Here is a 21,370-nt window from a genome sequence, read left to right as displayed (position 1 = left end):
ACATATTGTCAAATCTCAATCCATTTTATTTACTCTGCTTAGCAATGACTCCAATTTATGTAAGAAAAGTTCAGAATTTCCAGATGGTGATCAGTAAACTGTAGGAATAACCAGGTTGAACTTAATAATATTTACAACTACAATTTCATAGCTGTTTTCGACATTTGTTCCAGTTATATCAGGTAGGGCAGTAAAATCATATTTTCTGTAATGTCAATTACTACCCCACCATGCCTGTTGTTATTTCTGCAGTAGTAAGAGTATAATATAAATAAATTCATTTTTTGTATGTTGAATTCACTTTGGGGGGTATGCCAGTACTCAGGTAAGCCTAAAGATATCATTTAGTTCACCTGTTAATAGTATGTTAATTTCACTGACCTTAGTAACCAGGGATCCTACATATGGCAATAAATTTTTAGATGAGGTTTATTCACAACTTGGTAGTTAGGTGTCATATTTACAGCACCACATACCTTCAGTTTATATTTCGCTTGACAGTAGCATTGCATTATCTCTTTTCTTTCTTGTTCATTTTACTTTCCTCACTCTCACAGTAGGAAACTTACAGTTTTAATCTTTGAAAATTTGTCTTTTATTATTTTGTTGACACAATCAAACACAAACATTTCCCTTGGAGGTTAAAATGCACTCCATGCATTGTGTGCAGGTTATCGCACAGCTTACTAATATTCGAAGCATCACACTCTTAACTTCAGAGAGATAAGTTGGTGATGTGTTAATATTATTGATTGTTTATATGAATTGCTTTTTCAACATACTGCTTTGATTTTTCTCTTGAACTGTTTGTCCCATTATTATTGAAGACATGATTATTAAATATCTTTGCTACCTGTAACTCATCATTTATAGTGCTTCCACTTAATTCAATAGGATGATGTCCTGTTCTGTGGCTAATATTCCTGTCTCTCATTTCACTACATTCCTTATAGCATTAAGCCTGTTGTTGAAATTACTGTTTTCTGACATAATGTGCATGATCCTTGATTTTCTGATACTTTTTCTAGTAATTTAGAGTTGTCGTGGTAGTGTGCAACTACCGTAGCTTCTCTTCTTGTTCTTGCCAATAGGTACATTTTCCTTTTCCTTTCACAAGATACATTAATCCTTATAGTGATCCATGCTTTTTTACCTGACTGTTTAATGTGCTTTCTGATTATCATATACAAAAAGCTATTTTCAAATAATGCTATGAGTCTTTATCACGAGATAGATTAAATTTTAGTTCAGAATTTGGTTCATTACAAATTTCATCCCAGGCCATCTGTTATAAACTATTCGTAAAATACTTGTTCGGAAGTCATTAATTGTTGTAACTGATTTCCACTATGGAGTTTCAATTCTGTAAGGCACTATCTTATTTATCCTAACTAGCTGTGCTTCTTGATCAGAGAGAGCATTTGTTACTGGCTGTACAGTAGTAGCATAATGTACAATTCCTGCATAATAATATCAATAAAATTAATGTACTATTAACAGGTGAACAAAAGGATATCTGAATATGATGCATTTCTCAGCACAGGCTAAACCCTAAATTAACTCAACAGAAAAAATTGATTTTATATTCTTACTATTGCAGAAGTAACATCAAGTAGGGTGGGGTAACAATTTGTATAAAGCAAAACCTATATTTTACTACCCTGTCTGACTTAGCTGTAATGAGTGTCGAAAAGGACTATGAAATTGTAGCTGCTAAATGATTAAGTTCCATCTGGTTGTTGCTACAATTTGCCAATCACCATCTGTAATTTGAACTTTTCTTAAAGAAATTGGTTGGCTTGCTCCATCACCAGATCTGTCTCCAATCGAGCACATATGGGACATCATCTGACAACTAACTCCAGCATTAACCATCCCTGTACTGACCAACAAAGTACAACAGGCATGGAACTCCATCCCACAAACTGACATCCGGCACCTGTACAACAAAATGAATGCACATTTGCTTGCTTGGATTCAACAGGCTGGTGGTTACACAAATTATTAATGTATGAGCATTTCACATTTGCAATGGCTTATCTCGCACTTACATTAACCTGGGATCTTGAAATGTAAATCACTTAAATATGTTGTCTAGACAAATGTATTCACAAAATTTCGGTACTCTACATTAATTATTTTTTGGTGTTGTGATTTTTTTCCATCAGTGTACAATACATTAATATTTATGCATGGTTTTGGCACTGAGTACCTATGAGGTCAATATGATACCAAGTTAAATTGCTTGTTCATGAACATGGAATGATGAATATTACATTGAACAGCTGTTCCATGAAACACATGCAACAATGAAAACATCGTTTCCTGGTTATTTTTGTGCCCATTGTTAGAGCTTCTTGCCTCATCTGTTGTTTAAAGAAGAGTCCATGAAATCTAATTCTTCTTCTTGCATTACGGCCTCTTAGGACCACGGGTAGCCCCTTCATGGACTGCATTTTCCTCTTCTTCTCCCAGAACCTCTTCATTCTTTCTCTTCTTCTCTCCCGCTCTTCTTCCGAGATCTTCAGTTTCCGTTTCTCCTGTCGGCTCCACTGGTGACACACTAATCTTTTCATGTATTCTTCTCTGTCATTGATCTCCGTCGTATTGGTCGTTGTATATTTGTTCCTCCAATTTTCCTTTCCTTCGACCTAGATCCCCAATTCCAACAAGTCCTTCCGAAGTTCAACAACCCACTTGGTTCCTGTCTTCCCCGTTGTCGTCCCTGTTGTTTCCCACACTCTCTTCGTCATTCTTTCCATACTCATCCTAAATACATGTCTAGCAAACTTTGCCCTTTTCAGTCTGATTTCTGCGGATATTGTTCTCATGTTCCAGTACAATTCTTCCCTAGGTCTTTGCATCCACCTCTCTCCACCTCTTTTGGGACCTAGTATTTTTCTCAGTATTTTTCTCTCTTCCTTCTCTAGTTGTTCTGCCCCATTTCTTCCTAGTGTCATCATCTCGGAAGCATATAATACTGCATTCCTCACCGTTGCCTTGTAGTGGCTTATCTTTGCCTCCGTGGATGTATTCATTTTATTGTATATCTCTCTCATCATGCAGAAGGATGATCTCATCTTCTTTATCCTCTCTGTTATTCCCTCCTTGCTCCTGTTCCTTCCTGTTATAAATTCTCCCAGATATTTAAATTTGTCCACCATTTGCACAGTGCCTGGTGGTGTTTCCCAGTCTGCAGTGGTATTTAATGCCTTTGTCTTGTTATAGGTGATCCTCAGTCCCACCTTTCTGGCTACCTTACTTAAGTTGTCGAGTTGTGTCTTTGCGTCTTCTTCCGTCTCACTTACTATTGCTATGTCATCTGCAAAGGCCAGGCAGTCCACTTGAGCCCTGTTGTCCTTTTTGTCCCCCACATGGGTCTTTGGCATTCCCATTTCCTCATTTATTGCTCTCCACTGCCTGATCACTTCGTCCAGTGCTATATTGAACAACATTGGAGACAACCCATCTCCCTGTTTAACACCAGTTTTGATCTCAAATTCTTCTGACAGTGCTGCTCTGAATCTCACCCTTGCTTTTGTGTCTGTCAGAATTTCTTTTATGAGTTCTTGTGTAGTGTCATCAAATCCTCTGTTCTTCAGGATCCTAACAAGAGTCTGTCTGTCGATGGAGTCATATGCCTTTGTGACGTCCACGAAGGTTGTTACTGTCTTTTTGTTTTTTAAGGCCCTATGTTCTATCAGTTACTTCAGGATAAATAACTGTTCTATACAACCTCTTCCCTTCCTGAATCCTGCTTGGTAGTCGCCAACTGTATTTTCTACATGTTCTACTCTCTTGAGCAATAGTTTTGACAGCACCTTGTATCCGACCTCTAGTAGTGATATTCTTCTGTAGTTGTTTGCATCTCTCTTGTCCCCTTTCTTATGTATTGGCACTATAACTACATTCTTCCATCCTTCTGGCAACTTCTTTGTTCTCCAGATCTGGTGAATTATGTTGGTCATGTTGTCCATTGCTTTGTTGCCTCCCCACTTTATCATCTCGGCTGCTATACCATCTTCTAATTGAAATACTTACCCACTTATGTGATTGCTCACTTCAAACAGGCACTTTCTCTGATCTGTGGAAAACATTTAAGGTTATTCCAACACATACAAAAGGAAAGAGAGCATGTAAATAACTACAGACCCATCAGAATTTCCTCATGTGTTTCTAAGATATTAGAAAAAGTTGAGTATGACAAACTTATGAAATTAGTAAATAAAACAACAATCTAGGTAATGAACAACACAAGATTCAGAAATAAAAGCTCAACAATAACTGCCATTTATGAATGCACCAATTGCATAGTAAGCCTGATGGGCAAGAAACACAAATTAGTAGAAGTATTTGTTTACCTACTGAAATCTTTTGGCATAGTGGATTATAAGATTCTGCTGTCAGAGCTTTAAAAATAGGGTATCCCAGGTCTGTCCAACAATTGGATCAATTCCTTCCTGAGCAATCATAAGCAAGGAGTGTGCATTATGCACACAAATGTCAATCTAAAACTGTTTCTCTACACTTGTCAGACTGCAAAGTAAATACATAAACACAGTGTACCCCAAGGACCAGTAATAGGACCCATTCTGTTTCTTCTGGACATAATGATCTAAACTTAATTGTGGATGCTCATAAAATGATAATATCTGCAAATGACATCATGATTGTATTAAAAGGGGGAAGTAAGAGAGAATTACAGCAATCAGTAAACACTGTCACAAAACTTAGCAAATGGACACAGAATACTCAGCTTGTAATTAAAAAAAAAACCCTCACTAAAATTTCACAATGTTCCAGACAAGTGTGTCTGTATCAGCGATGAAACAGTCAGTAATGGTACAGGAACTAAATTCTTAAGACTAATGCTGCAAAGCAATGTAAAATGGAATAAACATGCCTTAACACAAAACTGAGAAAGACATGCTGCCTACTTTGCTTGCTAAAATCCTGCTGAATTGAGAAAACAGTAGTAAATACATATAATGGCTGCTTTCATTCTTGTCTTAAATAAGGGGTCATGTGATATTCATAAGCACTAAATAAAAACATATAACCAAATTGACACATCCCTGTGCCAAAACAGTACTTTACAAATGGAAGTTAAATTTTATAACAAACTCCATGAAAACATGAAAGCAATTATTGAGGTCAAACATTTGGAAAATCTTTAAAGTCACATTTACAGTATCACTGTTTTTACTCAATTTAAGACTATTTAAATTTATGAAGTGTACTATAGAAATACCTGCCTCTGTAGGTGAGCTCGCTAATGCGTACTTGTGTGATAGTGCTAGACTCAGAGGTAGCCTGATTCGAATCCTGGTGATGGATGAAATTTTTACTGCTAGTATTTCGCTGGCAAGGGGAGGAGAGGTGGTACCTGATCACCAGTCTTTGCACTACTGTTGTGGATTAAATTCCAAATGTCTCACAGTGTCCAATAAAATAAGGGTATGTGACGCTGTTGATGGTGGTCTGTCCATTGGATGAGGATGTCAAACTTGGCGGTCCACTTGATGCCATTTGCCAGGAGTAGGCTATGTGCCGGTATGAGATTTCACCCTCTCCCTTTCTTTCATCCTTAAGAACACAAATCCAACACTATGATGTACTAAAATTCATCACAGTTATCCCCATTACGCAGATACACACTTGACACTTTATAACAGGTCAGAGGGAGGCAATGGAAGCTACCTCCACTAGGACCTAGCCATGAGCAGCGTCACTGGATTCCTGCATCTGCTCCCCTATGCTCGTATCTTGAGTATGGGACTATTTATTTATTATACTATATAAATATTTAATGTATGAAGTTTGTTAATGTAATCTTAAATGAGTATGCATAGAAATCACTCTCACATCTATAGTTATAAATTGGCTAGTCAAATGTCTTATGCATAATCTGCTTTTGTAGACAACAAGACCAATGAAATACAATCTACAAGAAAATTATATTTTCTCTCAAAAATAAAATCTCATCAGGATTTCATGGTGTTTCCAACAGAATACTAAAGAACTGTTCTTATATAAGAAGCCCTGTCTTATCTGTAATATGTAATGTGTCACCAGTTCAAAGTGTTTGTCCAAAGAGATTGAAATATGCCATTGTTACACCCCTCTATAAGAAAGATGATAAGAGAGATATCAGTAATTACCAACCTGTTTCACTACCGGCATCATTAGCCAAGATTTTTGAGAAGGTGATGTAGTCTAGGCTATTGCCCCATCTGAGCAACAATATCTTCAGTAGGTCACATTTTGGATTTCAGAAGAGTTGCTCCGAGAATGCCATTCACAAGTTTACTCACCAAGCATTAAATAAAAGAATAGCATGAGCTGGTATTTTATGTGACCTATCTAAGGCCTTTGACTGTGTGAATCACAATATTCTCATAGATAAACTGAGTTTTTATGGGGTTCATGGTACGGCCAGCCAAAGGATAATTTCTTATCTAACCAAAAGAGTGCATAATGTTGTACTTAATAATTCAACCAATGTAAACTGTGGAAATTCTTCTGACTGGAGAGAAATCACATATGGCTTTCCTTAAGGTTCACTCTTGATTCTCATATGTATAAATGATCTTGCACAAGCAGTATTAGTTCTTATTGCAGATGACATATTTTAATCAAGCCAAGCACACACACAGCAACAGAAAAAATGGTAAACAGTGTTCTTAAAGCTATCATTGACTTCGTTTCTGTGAATGTTCTCACCCTCAATTTTAAAAAGACAATATATTCAGATCTGCACATCTACAACGTAGTTCAGCCACATTTATGCTTAGAATCATTGCAGGTCTTGGGGAGAGACAAGTAATTTGACATATTTTCATTCAATAATGTCATGTGCAATAAGGTACTGGGGAACTCATCTTTAAGAAAGAAAGTCTTCATTGTGCAAAAACATGCTGTAAGAATAGTATATAGTGCTCATCCATGATCATTTTGTAGACATCTGTTTAAGGAATTGGACATTCTGACTATTCCTCCACAGTATATTTATTTCCACCTGAAGTTTGTTGTAAATAATTCACTGCAGTACAAAAGATATCATGATGTACATAATTACAATACCAGAAGAAAAATAATGACATTCATTACTCCACATTGAGGTTGTCTTTAGCACAAAAGGGGGCGCACAATGCTGCAACAAAAAGTTTGATTACTTACCCAATGATATAAAATATCTGACTGATAGCAAAGTAAGGTTTGTAAACAAACTGAAAAAGTTTCTCCTTGGCAACTACTTCCTTTCAGTAATTATTCAATGAGGAAAATATTGGTAGGAATTACTAACTCATATGTGTATATTTTTAAAAAGGAAAGGAAGGAGGGGAAAAGCTTGTAAACGGTTAGTATGTAGCCACATTTACAAACTAATTTGTGTTCTGAATATAAAATAACTCGTTCCACCTCATTATGATTTATTGTACCAATGATCCATGGAACATAACAATAACTAACAGACTAATTAATTTGGAAAATAAGAAATTTGGTATACATGAAATGTATTTGCAGTTGTGAATGTGGATGACCATCGGCTGTATAAAAGAGTGAAGACAATGAATATTTGTACCGGACTGGGCCTCGAACCTGAATTTCATGCTTATCACGAATGCTTGCCTTACGATTAGGCTGTCCGAGCATGACTCACGGCCAGACTCAAACTTTCATATGTCGACAGCAATGAGCCTACAACCTGCACTCGTTCATTCATTATGTATATTCCTGTGCAGGGAAGACATTTTACTTTAAAGTCATTTGCCCAGTGTCAGTGGATAAATATAATATCACAGTGCCTGTGTTGTTCAGAAGTACAATCCAGTGTTCCTTCGGACATTCATGCATGCGTGCCCCGTGCATGCATGCATGCATGCATGTTCAAAGAAACATTGTAGCGTACTTCTGAACAGCACAGGTGCTGCAATATCATATTTATCCACCAATACTGGACAAGCAACTTTCAATTAAAATCGCTCCCATGTACAGAAATGTACATAATGAATGTATGAGTGCAGGTTGTAGACCCATGGTTGACGACATTTGGAAGTTGGGTCTGGTGTAGAGTCGTGCTCGGATAGCATAATGATAAGGCGACTGCTCGCAATAAGTAGGAAATCCAGGTTCAAGTCCCAGTCCAGTGCAAAATCCATTATACAGCTGATGGTTGTCCATATTTGCAACTGTGAATGCATTTCATTTATTTTATAACAGCTGTAGTCATCACAGAGCCTGTTGTTTTGGACATGCATGCATGCCCGAAGGAAAATTGCGTCATACTTATGAACAACACAAGCACTGCAATATGCAAGGAATTTGGATCGTTATTTATTGTTTTGCTCCTCGCATGCAGAAGTAACTCAACGTGCATGCCACCAATTGAGGTCACACAGTAGTAGGGCACTAGACTTCTATTTTGGAGGACAATAGTTCAGACCTTTGACCAGCCATCCAGATTTAGGTATGGTGACAACTAAAAGGACATGGCTAATTTCCTTCTCCAATCCCTGTTTATGACCTAGTCATCAGTGGGGTGTTAAATCTTAATATTTCTATTTTTTTAGTGTGTAGGTGTGAAAAATATGTATTAAGTGAGGTTCTCTTATTAATGACCTGTATTTTACTCTTTGCAATAGATCCACTTATAAATTCAATTTTTTTAAAAACAGTTCTTTATTAGTTAGGATATGTTTTATGACCATGTGCCGTAGACACAGAGGGCTACCAAAATAAAAATAAATAAACAAGTTGACTAATGTAATAAAATATTTGCAAAGCAGTTGACGTTATCTAAAAAGGGGCATTTTGTGTCTCGGAATGACTGTTCAGTAAACCTACATTGTCACTTGTTTGTTTTTCAATTAAACATGATCAGGTTAATGACAGTGGTTTGGTTGTTGACTTCTAGAAAATTTCACTAGGTCGTACATATTTTAAAAAGAAAGGATGGCAGCATTTTTCTCTAGTAATTCACTGTCTTATATGTGATAGGTGAAGAAATCCCTCTGAGAACTGCAGCTTGTATTGTTGATAGTGTCATCCAGATCTAAAATCTGCACACTGTTGCATTCCAAGCCAGACATATGATAAAGTTGCTTTTAAATGTGAGTGAACCATCCTGGCTTCATTATAGTTGCTTGGTGTACAGGTTAAAGACACTTTTTGCAATCCAACTTGAGGGAAATAGGGTAGCAACAATGGCAGTACCAGATCTATGCCCAGCATCTGCTGAAGCCAGGGAGCCATCATTTTCCATCAGATGACATCTTTCCATTCTGTGATAAGAGCACACAATGTATTCATTGTCTCAGCCTCATACACACCATACATTCCCCAGGGACAATATTTTCATTACTGCCTGTGAGGAACAGGGCCCTTTAGGCTACTCACTAAGAGTTTTCATTTAGTAAACTTCTTCTTCTTCTTCTTCTTCTTCTTCTTCTTCTTCTTCTTCCTGAAATGTTTCTGCTTATGCAGGTCATTCACAGAGCCTCTTCCAAGCATCTCTTTTCTCCCACAGTCTGTTATTTAGCATCTCCTCCCATTGTTTGGTTTACATCATTTTTCACCTGATCTCTCCATATTGTCTGTGGTCTTCCAATTGGTCTTCGTTCAGATTCTTTCCATTCTAGTGCTCTTCTTGGAAGTCTGTCTCGTGCTATTTTACTGTGGCCACACCATTTGAGCCTATTATTCTTTTAGTAATAAGTGTGGCAAATATCAATGTTTTATGTTAATGTTTGACTTGATCACCACCTTGATGCATTGGGAGGGCCAGAGCTGTTTCAGATTTGACAACTACAGAAAAAGAAAGTACTCCCACGATAGCTTTTAAAACATTAATTTGCAGTATTTTAGACAAACACTACAATTTTAATACAGTATACCCAGGTGGCTCTAAGCTGCCTTGATGCTCATTAATTTATTGTGTCCACGTTTCCACGATTTGCCTGACAAATGTAATACAGTTCACAGCTGCAGGGCTGCATGCTGTTCAGAAAAGACCTTCAATGCCCTTCAAGCAAGTCAACAGATATACCCAGCATAGAAAATCTAACAGATGATAGAAGGGTACACTTTTTCCTGCTAAAACTATGGAGTAAAAAGGATGATTCTGTTGAGCACCAATGCATGTCAGAATGCAGGAAAATGAAGAAACTGCTGTAGTAGCCTGGATATCTTGTCTGGAAAATATTTTACAAAAATGTGCTGTCTACTTCATAAGTCTTTTGAGACTTGAGTTCGTGTTGCAGTGTATAGCAAAATAACTGGAAGTAGAAGCAGTAGTCAGTAAAACCTACTGTCTTGAAACTGTATTTCTCTTCCTGACCAGAGAAGTGATCATGATATCATCAAAGCGACTAAGGTTACGAAGTTAATAAATAAGTCGAGATTCTTTCTCCTGGAAAGAGCAGATAAGTGATTGTTAGCATCCCACTTAGACAAAGAACTGCAATCATTTAGTTCCAGGATGATGGCCATAGAGGAATTATGGGCAGAGTTTAAACAGATTGTAAATCATGCTCTGGACAAGTATGTGCCTAGTAAGTGGATTAAGGCTGTAATTTAATAACAAAGTCTGGAAAATGATGAGGAAGAAAAGGCTGTCGCACTCTCAGTTCGAAAGAGAATCTGCAAATGATGACAGACAAAGATTAGTAGAGAACTGTGTGTCTGTGAAAAGATCTATGTGCAAAGCATGCAACAGCTACCACCGTCATACCTTGGCTAAAGATCTGGTGGAGAACCTGGAAAAATTGTGGTCCTATGTAAAATCTCTAAGTGTGTCTAAGGCTTCCATCCAGTCACTCGTTGACCAGTGTGATTTGACAGTAGAAGATAGCTAAAGGAAGTCTGAAGTTTTAAATTCCACATTTAAGAAATGGTTCATGCAAGAAAATCATACAAACATACCATTGTTTGACCATCACACAGACTCCCATGTGGAAGACATAGTAACAAGCATCCCTGGCATAAAAAACAGCTGAACAAGTTGAAATCAAATAGATCACTAGGTCCAGATGGAAACCCAATTTGGTTTTACAAAGAATACTCTACAGCATTGGCTCCTTACGTAGTCTGCATTTATTGCAAAACTCTCAACCAGTGCAAAGTGCAAAGCAACAGGGAAAAACCCAGGTGCCTCCCATATGTAAGAAGATAAAAGAACGAACCTGCAAAATTACAGACCAATCTCCTTAACATCAGTTTACTGCAGAATTCTAGAGCATATTCCGATTTTGAATACAATAAATTTCCTAAGACCAAAAAGCTCATGTTCACAAATCAGCACAGCTTTAGAAAGCATTGCTCATGCAAAATCCAGTGTGCTTTTTTCTCGTATGGTATACTGCGAACTATGGCTGAAGGGCAACAGGCAGAGTACATACTTCTATAGATTTCTGAAAAGCATTAGACTCATTACCCCACTGCAGACTGTTAACGAAGGTATGTGCATATGGAATAGGTTATCAGATGTGTGACTGGCTCGAAGACTTCTTAAGTAATAAAACCCAGTATGTCCTCAACAGCGAGTGTTCATTGGAGACAGGGGTAACATCAGGAGTGTATATATCAATGTTCTAGCAGACAGGGTGGACACGAATCTGCCATTGTTCGCTGATGGTGCTGTGGTGTACAGAAAGGTGTCAAAGATAAGTGAATGTAGATTGATACAAGATGACACAGACAAAATTTCTAGTTGGTATGATGAATGGCAGCAGGCTCTTAATGTAGGAAAATGTAAGTTAATGCTGATGAGATGGAAGAACAAACCTGTAATGTTGAGACACAGCATTAGTAGTGTCCTGCTTAAATATCTGGATGTAACGCTGCGAAGCGATATGAACTGGAACAAGCATGTGAGGATTGTGGTAGGGAAGGTGAATGGTTGACTTTGGTTTATATGGAGAATTTTAGGAAAGTGTGATTCATCTATAAAGGAGACCACACATAGGACATTACTGCCACCTATTCTTGAGTATTGCTTGAGTGTTTGGGATCCCCACCAGGTCAGATTGAAAGAAGACATCGAAGCAATTCAGAGTTGAGCTGCTAGATTTGTTAGCAGTAGATTTGGTCAGCATGCAAGTGTTACGGATATGCTTTGGGAGCTCAAGTTGGAATCCTTGGAGGAAAGATGATGTTATTTTGAAGAACACTACTGAGAAAGTTCAGACAACTGGCATTTGAAGCTGACTGCAGAACAATCTTACTGCCACCAACATACATTTTGTGTGGGGACCACAAAGATACGATACGAGAAATTAGGGTTCATACAGAGTCATACAAACAGTCGGTTTCCCCTTGCTCTATCTTTGAGAGGAACAGGAAAGGAAACAGCTAGTTGTGGTAAAGGGGTACCCTTCAACACACACCGTACAGTGACTTGCGGAGTATGTGTTCAGGTGCAGATGTAAAAGCGATGGAGGGGTAGTAATACATTTATGTATAGTTCATTGTCTTTCTGACCCATGATATTTTACTCAGCTAAGAGGATCTATCTGTTTGTGCTGCCTATGGCACGTAAGTGTTTTTATGCCTCATTTTAATTTAGTATGTTTTATATTCTGATAAGAACTGGGCAGTAAATTTAAATTAGGACTTGCGCATTTAGATTATGATGATGGTGATAATGATCATTATCATGCTAAGAGTGTTGCTGTATGTATCTTTCTACATGTTTTTTTGGTGTTATTTTAGACTGACAGTTTTAGTGTGTTGCATAGTGGCTGGCTCATTCAGCTTTAGTTTAGCATGTTGTATAATTATCAGGTTAAATATTTCAATTTTGCCTCTGCTGTCCAGTGCTTGCATTTTGTTGTAAGGCTTGACAAATGACCTCCATTTTGTCTATCACAAAATTGTGTGTAGTGGGATGCGTGTTGCAGGAATATGTTTACTGTAATGAAAAATTTTAATGTGGATGCAAAAGGCGGACATGACAAACGTCCAGAATCTTATTGTCCCTGTTATATGTCTACTTATGTCTTAAGTGGGCCTTGAAATTCGTGGGTTCAATCTTGTTTAATATATCTGGAATCATTTATGAAAGTTACCAAACCATCTGTGTGAGTCAGGGATTTACTGCCATATCCTAAAATTGACGTGACTCAATATTTATGTGATATACACTCCTGGAAATTGAAATAAGAACACCGTGAATTCATTGTCCCAGGAAGGGGAAACTTTATTGACACATTCCTGGGGTCAGATACATCCCATGATCACACTGACAGAACCACAGGCACATAGACACAGGCAACAGAGCATGCACAATGTCGGCACTAGTACAGTGTATATCCACCTTTCGCAGCAATGCAGGCTGCTATTCTCCCATGGAGACGATCGTAGAGATGCTGGATGTAGTCCTGTGGAACGGCTTGCCATGCCATTTCCACCTGGCGCCTCAGTTGGACCAGCGTTCGTGCTGGACGTGCAGACCGCATGAGACGACGCTTCATCCAGTCCCAAACATGCTCAATGGGGGACAGATCCGGAGATCTTGCTGGCCAGGGTAGTTGACTTGCACCTTCTAGAGCATGTTGGGTGGCACGGGATACATGCGGACGTGCATTGTCCTGTTGGAACAGCAAGTTCCCTTGCCGGTCTAGGAATGGTAGAACGATGGGTTTGATGACGGTTTGGATGTACCGTGCACTATTCAGTGTCCCCTCGACGATCACCAGTGGTGTACGGCCAGTGTAGGAGATCGCTCCCCACACCATGATGCCGGGTGTTGGCCCTGTGTGCCTCGGTTGTATGCAGTCCTGATTGTGGCGCTCACCTGCACGGTACCAAACACGCATACGACCATCATTGGCACCAAGGCAGAAGTGACTCTCATCGCTGAAAACGACACGTCTCCATTCGTCCCTCCATTCACGCCTGTCGCGACACCACTGGAGGCGGGCTGCACGGTGTTGGGGCGTGAGCGGAAGACGGCCTAACGGTGTGCGGGACCGTAGCCCAGCTTCATGGAGACGGTTGCGAATGGTCCTCGCCGATATCCCAGGAGCAACAGTGTCCCTAATTTGCTGGGAAGTGGCGGTGCGGTCCCCTACGACACTGCGTAGGATCCTACGGTCTTGGCGTGCATCCGTGCGTCGCTGCTGTCCGGTCCCAGGTCGACGGGCACGTGCACCTTCCGCCGACCACTGGCGACAACATCGATGTACTGTGGAGACCTCACGCCCCACGTGTTGAGCAATTCGGCGGTACGTCCACCCAGCCTCCCGCATGCCCACTATACGCCCTCGCTCAAAGTCCGTCAACTGCACATACGGTTCACGTCCACGCTGTCATGGCATGCTACCAGTGTTAAAGACTGCGATGGAGCTCCGTATGCCACGGCAAACTGGCTGACACTGACGGCGGCGGTGCACAAATGCTGCGCAGCTAGCGCCATTCGACGGCCAACACCGCGATTCCTGGTGTGTCCGCTGTGCCGTGCGTGTGATCATTGCTTGTACAGCCCTCTCGCAGTGTCCGGAGCAAGTATGGTGGGTCTGACACACCGGTGTCAATGTGTTTTTTTTTCCATTTCCAGGAGTGTATTTCTCTACTATCTCAGGGAGAATGCTGCTGCTGCATTCTGCTAAAAACTGATGTCAAGGCTGCAAATCATTGATCTATATAGGACTCTGTATCGTACATGGCACATGCACTACCCACCACAGCTGCTGCTCCCAAGACCGGTGGTAGGCAGTGCATGCACAGTGTACAGAATGGAGGTCTGTGTAGTATGACAATTTGCAACATAGGCATCAGTTTTCAGGAGGACTCAGTTGCAGCAGGAGCATTCTACTGAGATAATGGACAGACAGATTGCCAAAATATCACATCTTGTTAATTTTAGGATCTGGAAGCAAACATGAGGAGACTGCCAAGAAAGCCTATGAAGTCAAATCTGTGTGGGTTGTTTTTATAGGAATGGCTGACATTGATGTCTCCTCCATCCAGAACCAGTCTTGTGTATACAGTATGTTATATAAGGGGAATTCAAATGAAACCCGGCCACTAGTGTAAAGTAATGGTAACAATTTTAGTAACTGAAAAATGTAGTTATATACACTACACATACTCCAAAATAGTCACCAAAGCTGTTAGCACATTTATCCCATTGCTACACTAGCTGGTCGATTCCATCCTTGAAGAAGCTAGTAGGCTGTTGTCAGATCCAGGCCTGGGCCAAGTCATACACTTTGTAGTCTGTTGCGAATCACTGTCCACAAAGCTGTATTCCTCCTCGTGATAACGTTGCAGATGACTCAAAGACAGCGCCATTCGGGTGTTGCACTGTTCAGTTGGCGAGGAACCCACTGTGCACATATTTTTCGAAAGTTCAAGTGTTGATGCATTGTGGTGTGTGCAGTGCCCACACTAATACCAGAAACCAATGTATCTTGTCCATGGTGATTCTGCGGTTGTCCAAGACCAAAGCATTCACTTCTGCAACCATTTCTGGTGTGATGACACAATGAGTCTGTCCAGGACGAGCATCATCTTCCAGTGATTTGCGCCCCTCAAGGAATCATTTGTGCCATTCCACAACACTTGAACTACCCTGACTGTACTCACCGTACACAGCCTTCATCCGTCGATACACTTCATGGCCTCCAACTCCCTCCGCTGCCAAAAATTGAATCACTCCTCGTTGTTCCAGCTTACTCACCTGCATGTTTGGTAGTGGACAATAACTTGTGTGACCACCTTCTCTTCGGCGTGAAACCACACTGGTGCTACGCAACATCAAATGGTGTGCATGCCTCAGTCTACCAATAGATGGCACCACCATACCATTCATTTGTATTTAATTTATTAGTCTGTAATATCAAAGGAGTAGTTAAATGGAAAATGAAATAAGTACAAAGTGTAGGGTGATTATGTTGCCTGATTTTTCAGTAAGAGGCCATTTGTATGTGTTATTTCTCTGGAGGACAATGGTAACAAAGAGTATGGCATTATATGGGTACATCACATAAACAGATTTATGCTCTTTACTGCCTGTCGTCATTATATTTAGTGAATTGAGAAAGGGAAATGGAACTATAATAGATAACACAATGGCAGAGCAGATGGTTGGTTTGATACCTTTAGTGTGTTAAGAAAACTGGACATTTGTTTTCAGATCATTGCAACATCATGTCCAGCTACAGTTTAGTTCACACCTGTTCACTGAGCTGTTCATGCTAGCTGGCTTGCGGTCACACCTAGGCAGTGAGCAACAGGCCAGCTCATGGCCAGCAATGGAAGGGAAAGAATAGGGGAGGGGAGGAGGAATCGGAACGAGGCAGTTCACCCAAGAAACTTTTGTCAATGAGTCTATTCTGCAGCCACTAACAGTTCTACGGAGATGACTTACTTCATGGTGGGTAACTAATGCCTTTCATGGCAAATTTATTTCCTAAAACTATCGCATTGATGAGAAATGACAATGAAATGAAACATACATTTCTTTGTACTGATGAAGATGAACTATAAGTTCTAACTGTAGCTAGACGTCCAATGTTGAGGTGTTATAAATTGATACTGGTGTGTCTAATCTTCGCTTTGAAGTTCCTGACCTGGCCATAATGCTGTTTTGCATTTATTTTAAAAGAGCTACTCTCCACTTTAAGCACTGTGCCATTAAGTGGAAACACTTGAATTTAAAACTACTGCAAACTTAACATATTGTCATTCCTCTGAAGGCAGCATACAGTTTGCAGTTCTCCTACACTACATAATGATGCCTGACAGCTACATTTTTATTGTGAGTGCTCACTGCTTAGGTGGCAAAGAGCACGAGTGCTTGTGCTAGCCTAGCCACCTCCTGAACAGGCCTGGTTTAGTTGATGCAGTAGGAGAGTCCTTCAGTTTAGCACCTGACTGTGACACGCTATACTATCAGATGGAAGAACTTAGAAACAGTCATCCATTGAAGTTGGGGCCATTTTGTTTCATATTAGTACTTGTCTTCACTCTGCTAAAGTAATGAGAGACCTGTGTAATAACTTTGGGTGGGAACTGCTGGACCATCATGTCTGCACTCCAGACACTGGCCTTAATTTTTAAGTCACTTTAGAGCAATCCAACACCCAATTCTTCCATCCTTCTCCTATTGAACTGTTGCTGCATTTCTAACAACTTCAGTGCGAACACTAAATTTGTGACACCTCCATCTCCTTCTCTCTCCTCCTCACCCGCTCCATCCCCTTTTCCTTCCCCCTCCCCCTCCTCCTCCTCCTCCTCCTCCTCCTCCTCCTCCTCCTACTACTACTATTAATAATACTCATCATCATCATCATCATCAAAATTGTAATCACCCATCTCTCCCCTCTCTCCACCACTTTCTCCCTCTCCCAAGCTTGTTAATTGGTGTGACAAGTGCCAGTAAATGTCTCTTGTAAATTGGTTTGTACACCAAAAAATATAGTTTTTAAATTGATCATTTACTCAACTTTCACTAAAATTACTAGTATCTCCCTCACATGTGTAACATGCATTGTAGGAAATATAAAGAACTAGTACTAAACAAATGGTATTAAGGTTTTGAAAAAAGTTCTTTTCTATGCATCTTCTGCTAATTTTGTGTTGCAAATACCTTAATCTGATAAATAAATTAATGTAGTGACATCTCTTTATCCTATGGCTCATCGTAATACTGAAGTGTATTTGTAAATAAGTGATCAATTTTATGCATATGAATGACAGAAACAGACTGTGAAGGTTAATATTGTCATGTTTCAGACATTCTGTGCCCCTCTAAGGCTTCTATTGCAAATAAATGTATTTTTTATCATCTGTTCTGAAGTTATGAGTGAAGTTGTTGATCAATGATCTTTTGTGTGTAACTTTGTGTTCTCTTTCATCCTTGTATATATGGCATTTTGTTGAAATCAGTTACAATTAATGTGAACTTTTTGTGGTTTCACTCAATAAAGTCTTAATCTACAGTTTCCCTATGTAGTAGTGACACTTCCATAAACTTTATCTTGTGGTTTTACGTTACAAAAAATCTCAAAACTACAATTAATGGAAAAAGTAATCAGACTATATTTACTATGCACAATGGATGACAGTGTCAAACAGCATTGTGTAGCAAAAAGTCCCATAAAGATGCCCATTTGCAACACTCTGAAGTAGTCTCCGAAAGCCTGTTGTGTACACTGAGCTGACAAAAGTAATAGGATACCCCCTAATATTGTCTTGAACCTCATTTTGCCCAGCATAGTGCAGCAACTGACCATGGCGTGGACTCAGTAAGTCGTTGGAAGTCCCCTGCAGAAATATTGAGCCATTTTTCCTCTATAGCCCTCCATAATTGTGAAATTATTGCTGGTACAGGATTTCCTGCATGAACTGATCTCTTGGTTATGTCCTATAAATGTTCAATGTGATTCATGTCGGGCGATATGGGTGGCCAAAGCATTCATTTGAATTGTCCAGTATGATCTTCAAACCAAATGTGAACAGCTGTGGCCAGGTGACATCTTTGGGAATATGAAGTCTATGCAAATGGGCTCCAGGTAGCTGAACATAACAATTTCCAGTCAGTGATTGGTTCTGTTGGACCAGAGGACCCAGTCCATTGCATGACAGCCCACACCATTATGGAGCCACCATCAGCTTGCACAGTGCTTTGTTGACGACTTGGGTCCATGGCTTCATGCAGTGTGAGCCACTCTTGAACCCTACCACCAGCTTTTACCAGCCGAAACCAGGACTCGTCTCAGCTGGGTCAGGATGCAGCAGATATGGTCACTTACCCAGGAGCGGTGCTGCAGGCAATGTCATGCTGTTAGCAAAGACACTCATGTCAGTCGTCAGCTGCCATAGCCCATTAATGCCAAATTTTGCCACACTGTCCTGCTGAATAAATTCGTCATATGTCCCACATTGATTTCTGTGGTTATTTCATGCAGTGTTGCTTGTCTATTAGCACTGACAACTCAACACAAACGTTGCTGCTCTCAGTCATTAAGTATAGGCCATCAATCTCTGCATTGTTCGTGGTGAGAAGTAATGCACTCTTCATACTTTGGATCTCGGAACATTGGATTACATAAGGATTTCCAAAATGGAATGTTCCATGCAGCTAATAGTCATCATTCAGAGTCTGTTAATTTGCATGGTGCAGCCATAATCACATGTAAAACCTTTTCACGTGACTCACCTGAGTACAAATGACAATTCTGCCAATGTACTGTCCTTTTATTCCTTATGTACGCAATACTACTGACATTTGTATATGTGCACATTGCCATCCCATGTTTTTTGTCACCTCAGTGCAATTTTATGTCTTTGTTTTATTTTCTCTTTGCTTCATACAATCGAGTGATTAATTAAGGCACATTCCCTTGCACAGTTTTTAATGCACGTATAATGTACTTCAATAGGACCTGCAATTTGTACAGGTGAGTTTGTCTCTCATTTACAAGATCCTGTTGTGTTTAACAGAAATTAGTCTGTGTTTTGTTGTGCTAATGGTCATGGAACTGTTAACATGTGTTAAAGAAGCCATTTGATGGAATACGTTTGTGGCTGTTTTCTATAATAAGTTTTGGATGATTAGTGTAGGTACCAGGTTTCACACTTGCAGTTCTTTCCTATCTTTCTTCTTCCTCTTCTTTTTCCTCCTCCTCCTCCTCCTCCTCCTCCTCCTCCTCCTCCTATGTTTAAGATACTGGGCTTGTTTATTTTGATGTGGTTATTTGTATCACAGAGGCACTTACAAATTGTCCTTTTCTAGGCAACACGAGTGCAATGGACCCCACCACTGCGGGAGAGCTTTTCATATCCATTTTGTCTTGCACAGATGTTAGCAGTTACAAGAGCGCTTAGTTTGTTCCAATGGAAAAACATAAGTGGCAAGCGTGCAGCAGAGAAACCATCACCAGCTGTGCAGGTATGTAAAATACACATTTGTGGTAAATGTAGAAGTGTTGGAATGTATCTAAAGTTTATTTCATGGTATACATGGTGGACATTGTATGCAATCATAATCACAGTGTTGCACAAGTGTGACAAACTGTCAAGGAGCATCTCCTCCAGCTACAATGCAGTCATGCAGCCACACATACAAATGATAATAGAGGTGTTGGATGTCATCTCTGTAGGTGGCATACCACATATTTTCCTCCTGTTGATGAAGTTGATCAAGGGATGTTGTTGATAATACAGACTGGTGTAGATGCTGTGCCGTCATGTCACAGACATGCTCATGGACAGATCTGGTGATTGTGCTGTTCAGAGGAGTTGGAAAACATGAAGAGTATATTATGTAATAAGATAATTGAGTGTGAGCATTGTCCTACTGAAAGAGCATATCCCTCTGACGTTGTAAGAATGACAACAGAAGGGACTATATAATGGTGTGGTTGCATCCCATAGTGTCCAGAACTCTCTGAATGATCATAAGAACTGCCTGATCCTCAGAAGCTGTGGCTGTAGTTTGTTTTGTCTGATACTGTTCTGTAGTTGCCACTCTCCTGGGTGACACTGCACTTGCAAGTGACAACCAGTGATACAAATGCAGAATCTTCTCTTGATATTAAACACAGATTTTTATCATTCATCCATCAAGATGTCTCTCTCACTAAATCATTGGTGGTAACCACACTGTAATGAGTAGTTAGTTCAGACATGTCAAGCAGCTCCTGTTGTATCTAGTGTGTCCAATGATCCTGAAATGGAAGAAATTTCAGTACTTTGCTCAGAAGAGTGGTGCTATTGGACACACTAATCAACAAGCAGTAAATCACCTGCAGGATCATAATACCCAATACACAGAATAATCGGAATGTCAAAAAGCCAGCCACTGCCTACATATGGGCACCATTGCTTCGTTAACCCAGGTGCTGTTCAAGCCACATGTTCCTCTACATTCATCATCACCTGTCTGTAATTACTGCTGATTCATACATTGTTTATGGACATTGTTTTTGTTCGGACTTCTTTTTTGACATAGTGTCTGCTTGGTGTTGACTGTCTGGCTAGCTGTTGACTGTCTGGCTAGCTGTTGTGTGTTTCCACTAGGTCTGTGACACTCAGTAAGATGGTTTTGAGTTTTATACTTGTACTGAGTTTGTGTTCAGTCAATAAAGTGCCAATGCAGCAAATATAACATTGGTGGCAATATATGTTGGGTGCCTACATTTTCTATGTTGAAAGAATGCCTTAACCTTTTTTGACAACCGATCAAACTGCAGGAAAAGAACTATTAGAGACAGACTGAGGTAACTGAAAAAGCTAATATGGAATAGATTTCACTACTATTACAGCATGTTGCTTGGTCAGTGCTGCTGGGGTCTCCACCAGTTGCAGCAAGTTTGGCTGACTAAGTTAGTTAGTTAGTTAGTTAGTTGCGTATTCCATTGAA

At 39.8% G+C, this 21,370-nt stretch overlaps 1 protein-coding gene across 1 annotated transcript in view; it reads left to right on the top strand.

The window, feature by feature from the left end:
• LOC126184444 (probable C-mannosyltransferase DPY19L1) overlaps positions 1-21,370 on the top strand; it is a 227,090-nt gene that overhangs the window by 82,672 nt on the left and 123,048 nt on the right. Inside the window, exon 6 of the mRNA XM_049926835.1 lies at positions 19,742-19,897. Within this exon, the coding sequence (XP_049782792.1) occupies positions 19,742-19,897 (156 nt within the window). The remainder of the gene's footprint in view (positions 1-19,741; positions 19,898-21,370) is intronic.

Source organism: Schistocerca cancellata, chromosome 4, assembly GCF_023864275.1.
Source record: "Schistocerca cancellata isolate TAMUIC-IGC-003103 chromosome 4, iqSchCanc2.1, whole genome shotgun sequence".
Lineage (NCBI taxonomy): Eukaryota > Metazoa > Arthropoda > Insecta > Orthoptera > Acrididae > Schistocerca > Schistocerca cancellata.
Note: the sequence above shows the minus strand (reverse complement) of the source record. Positions and strands in the feature narration are given on the sequence as shown.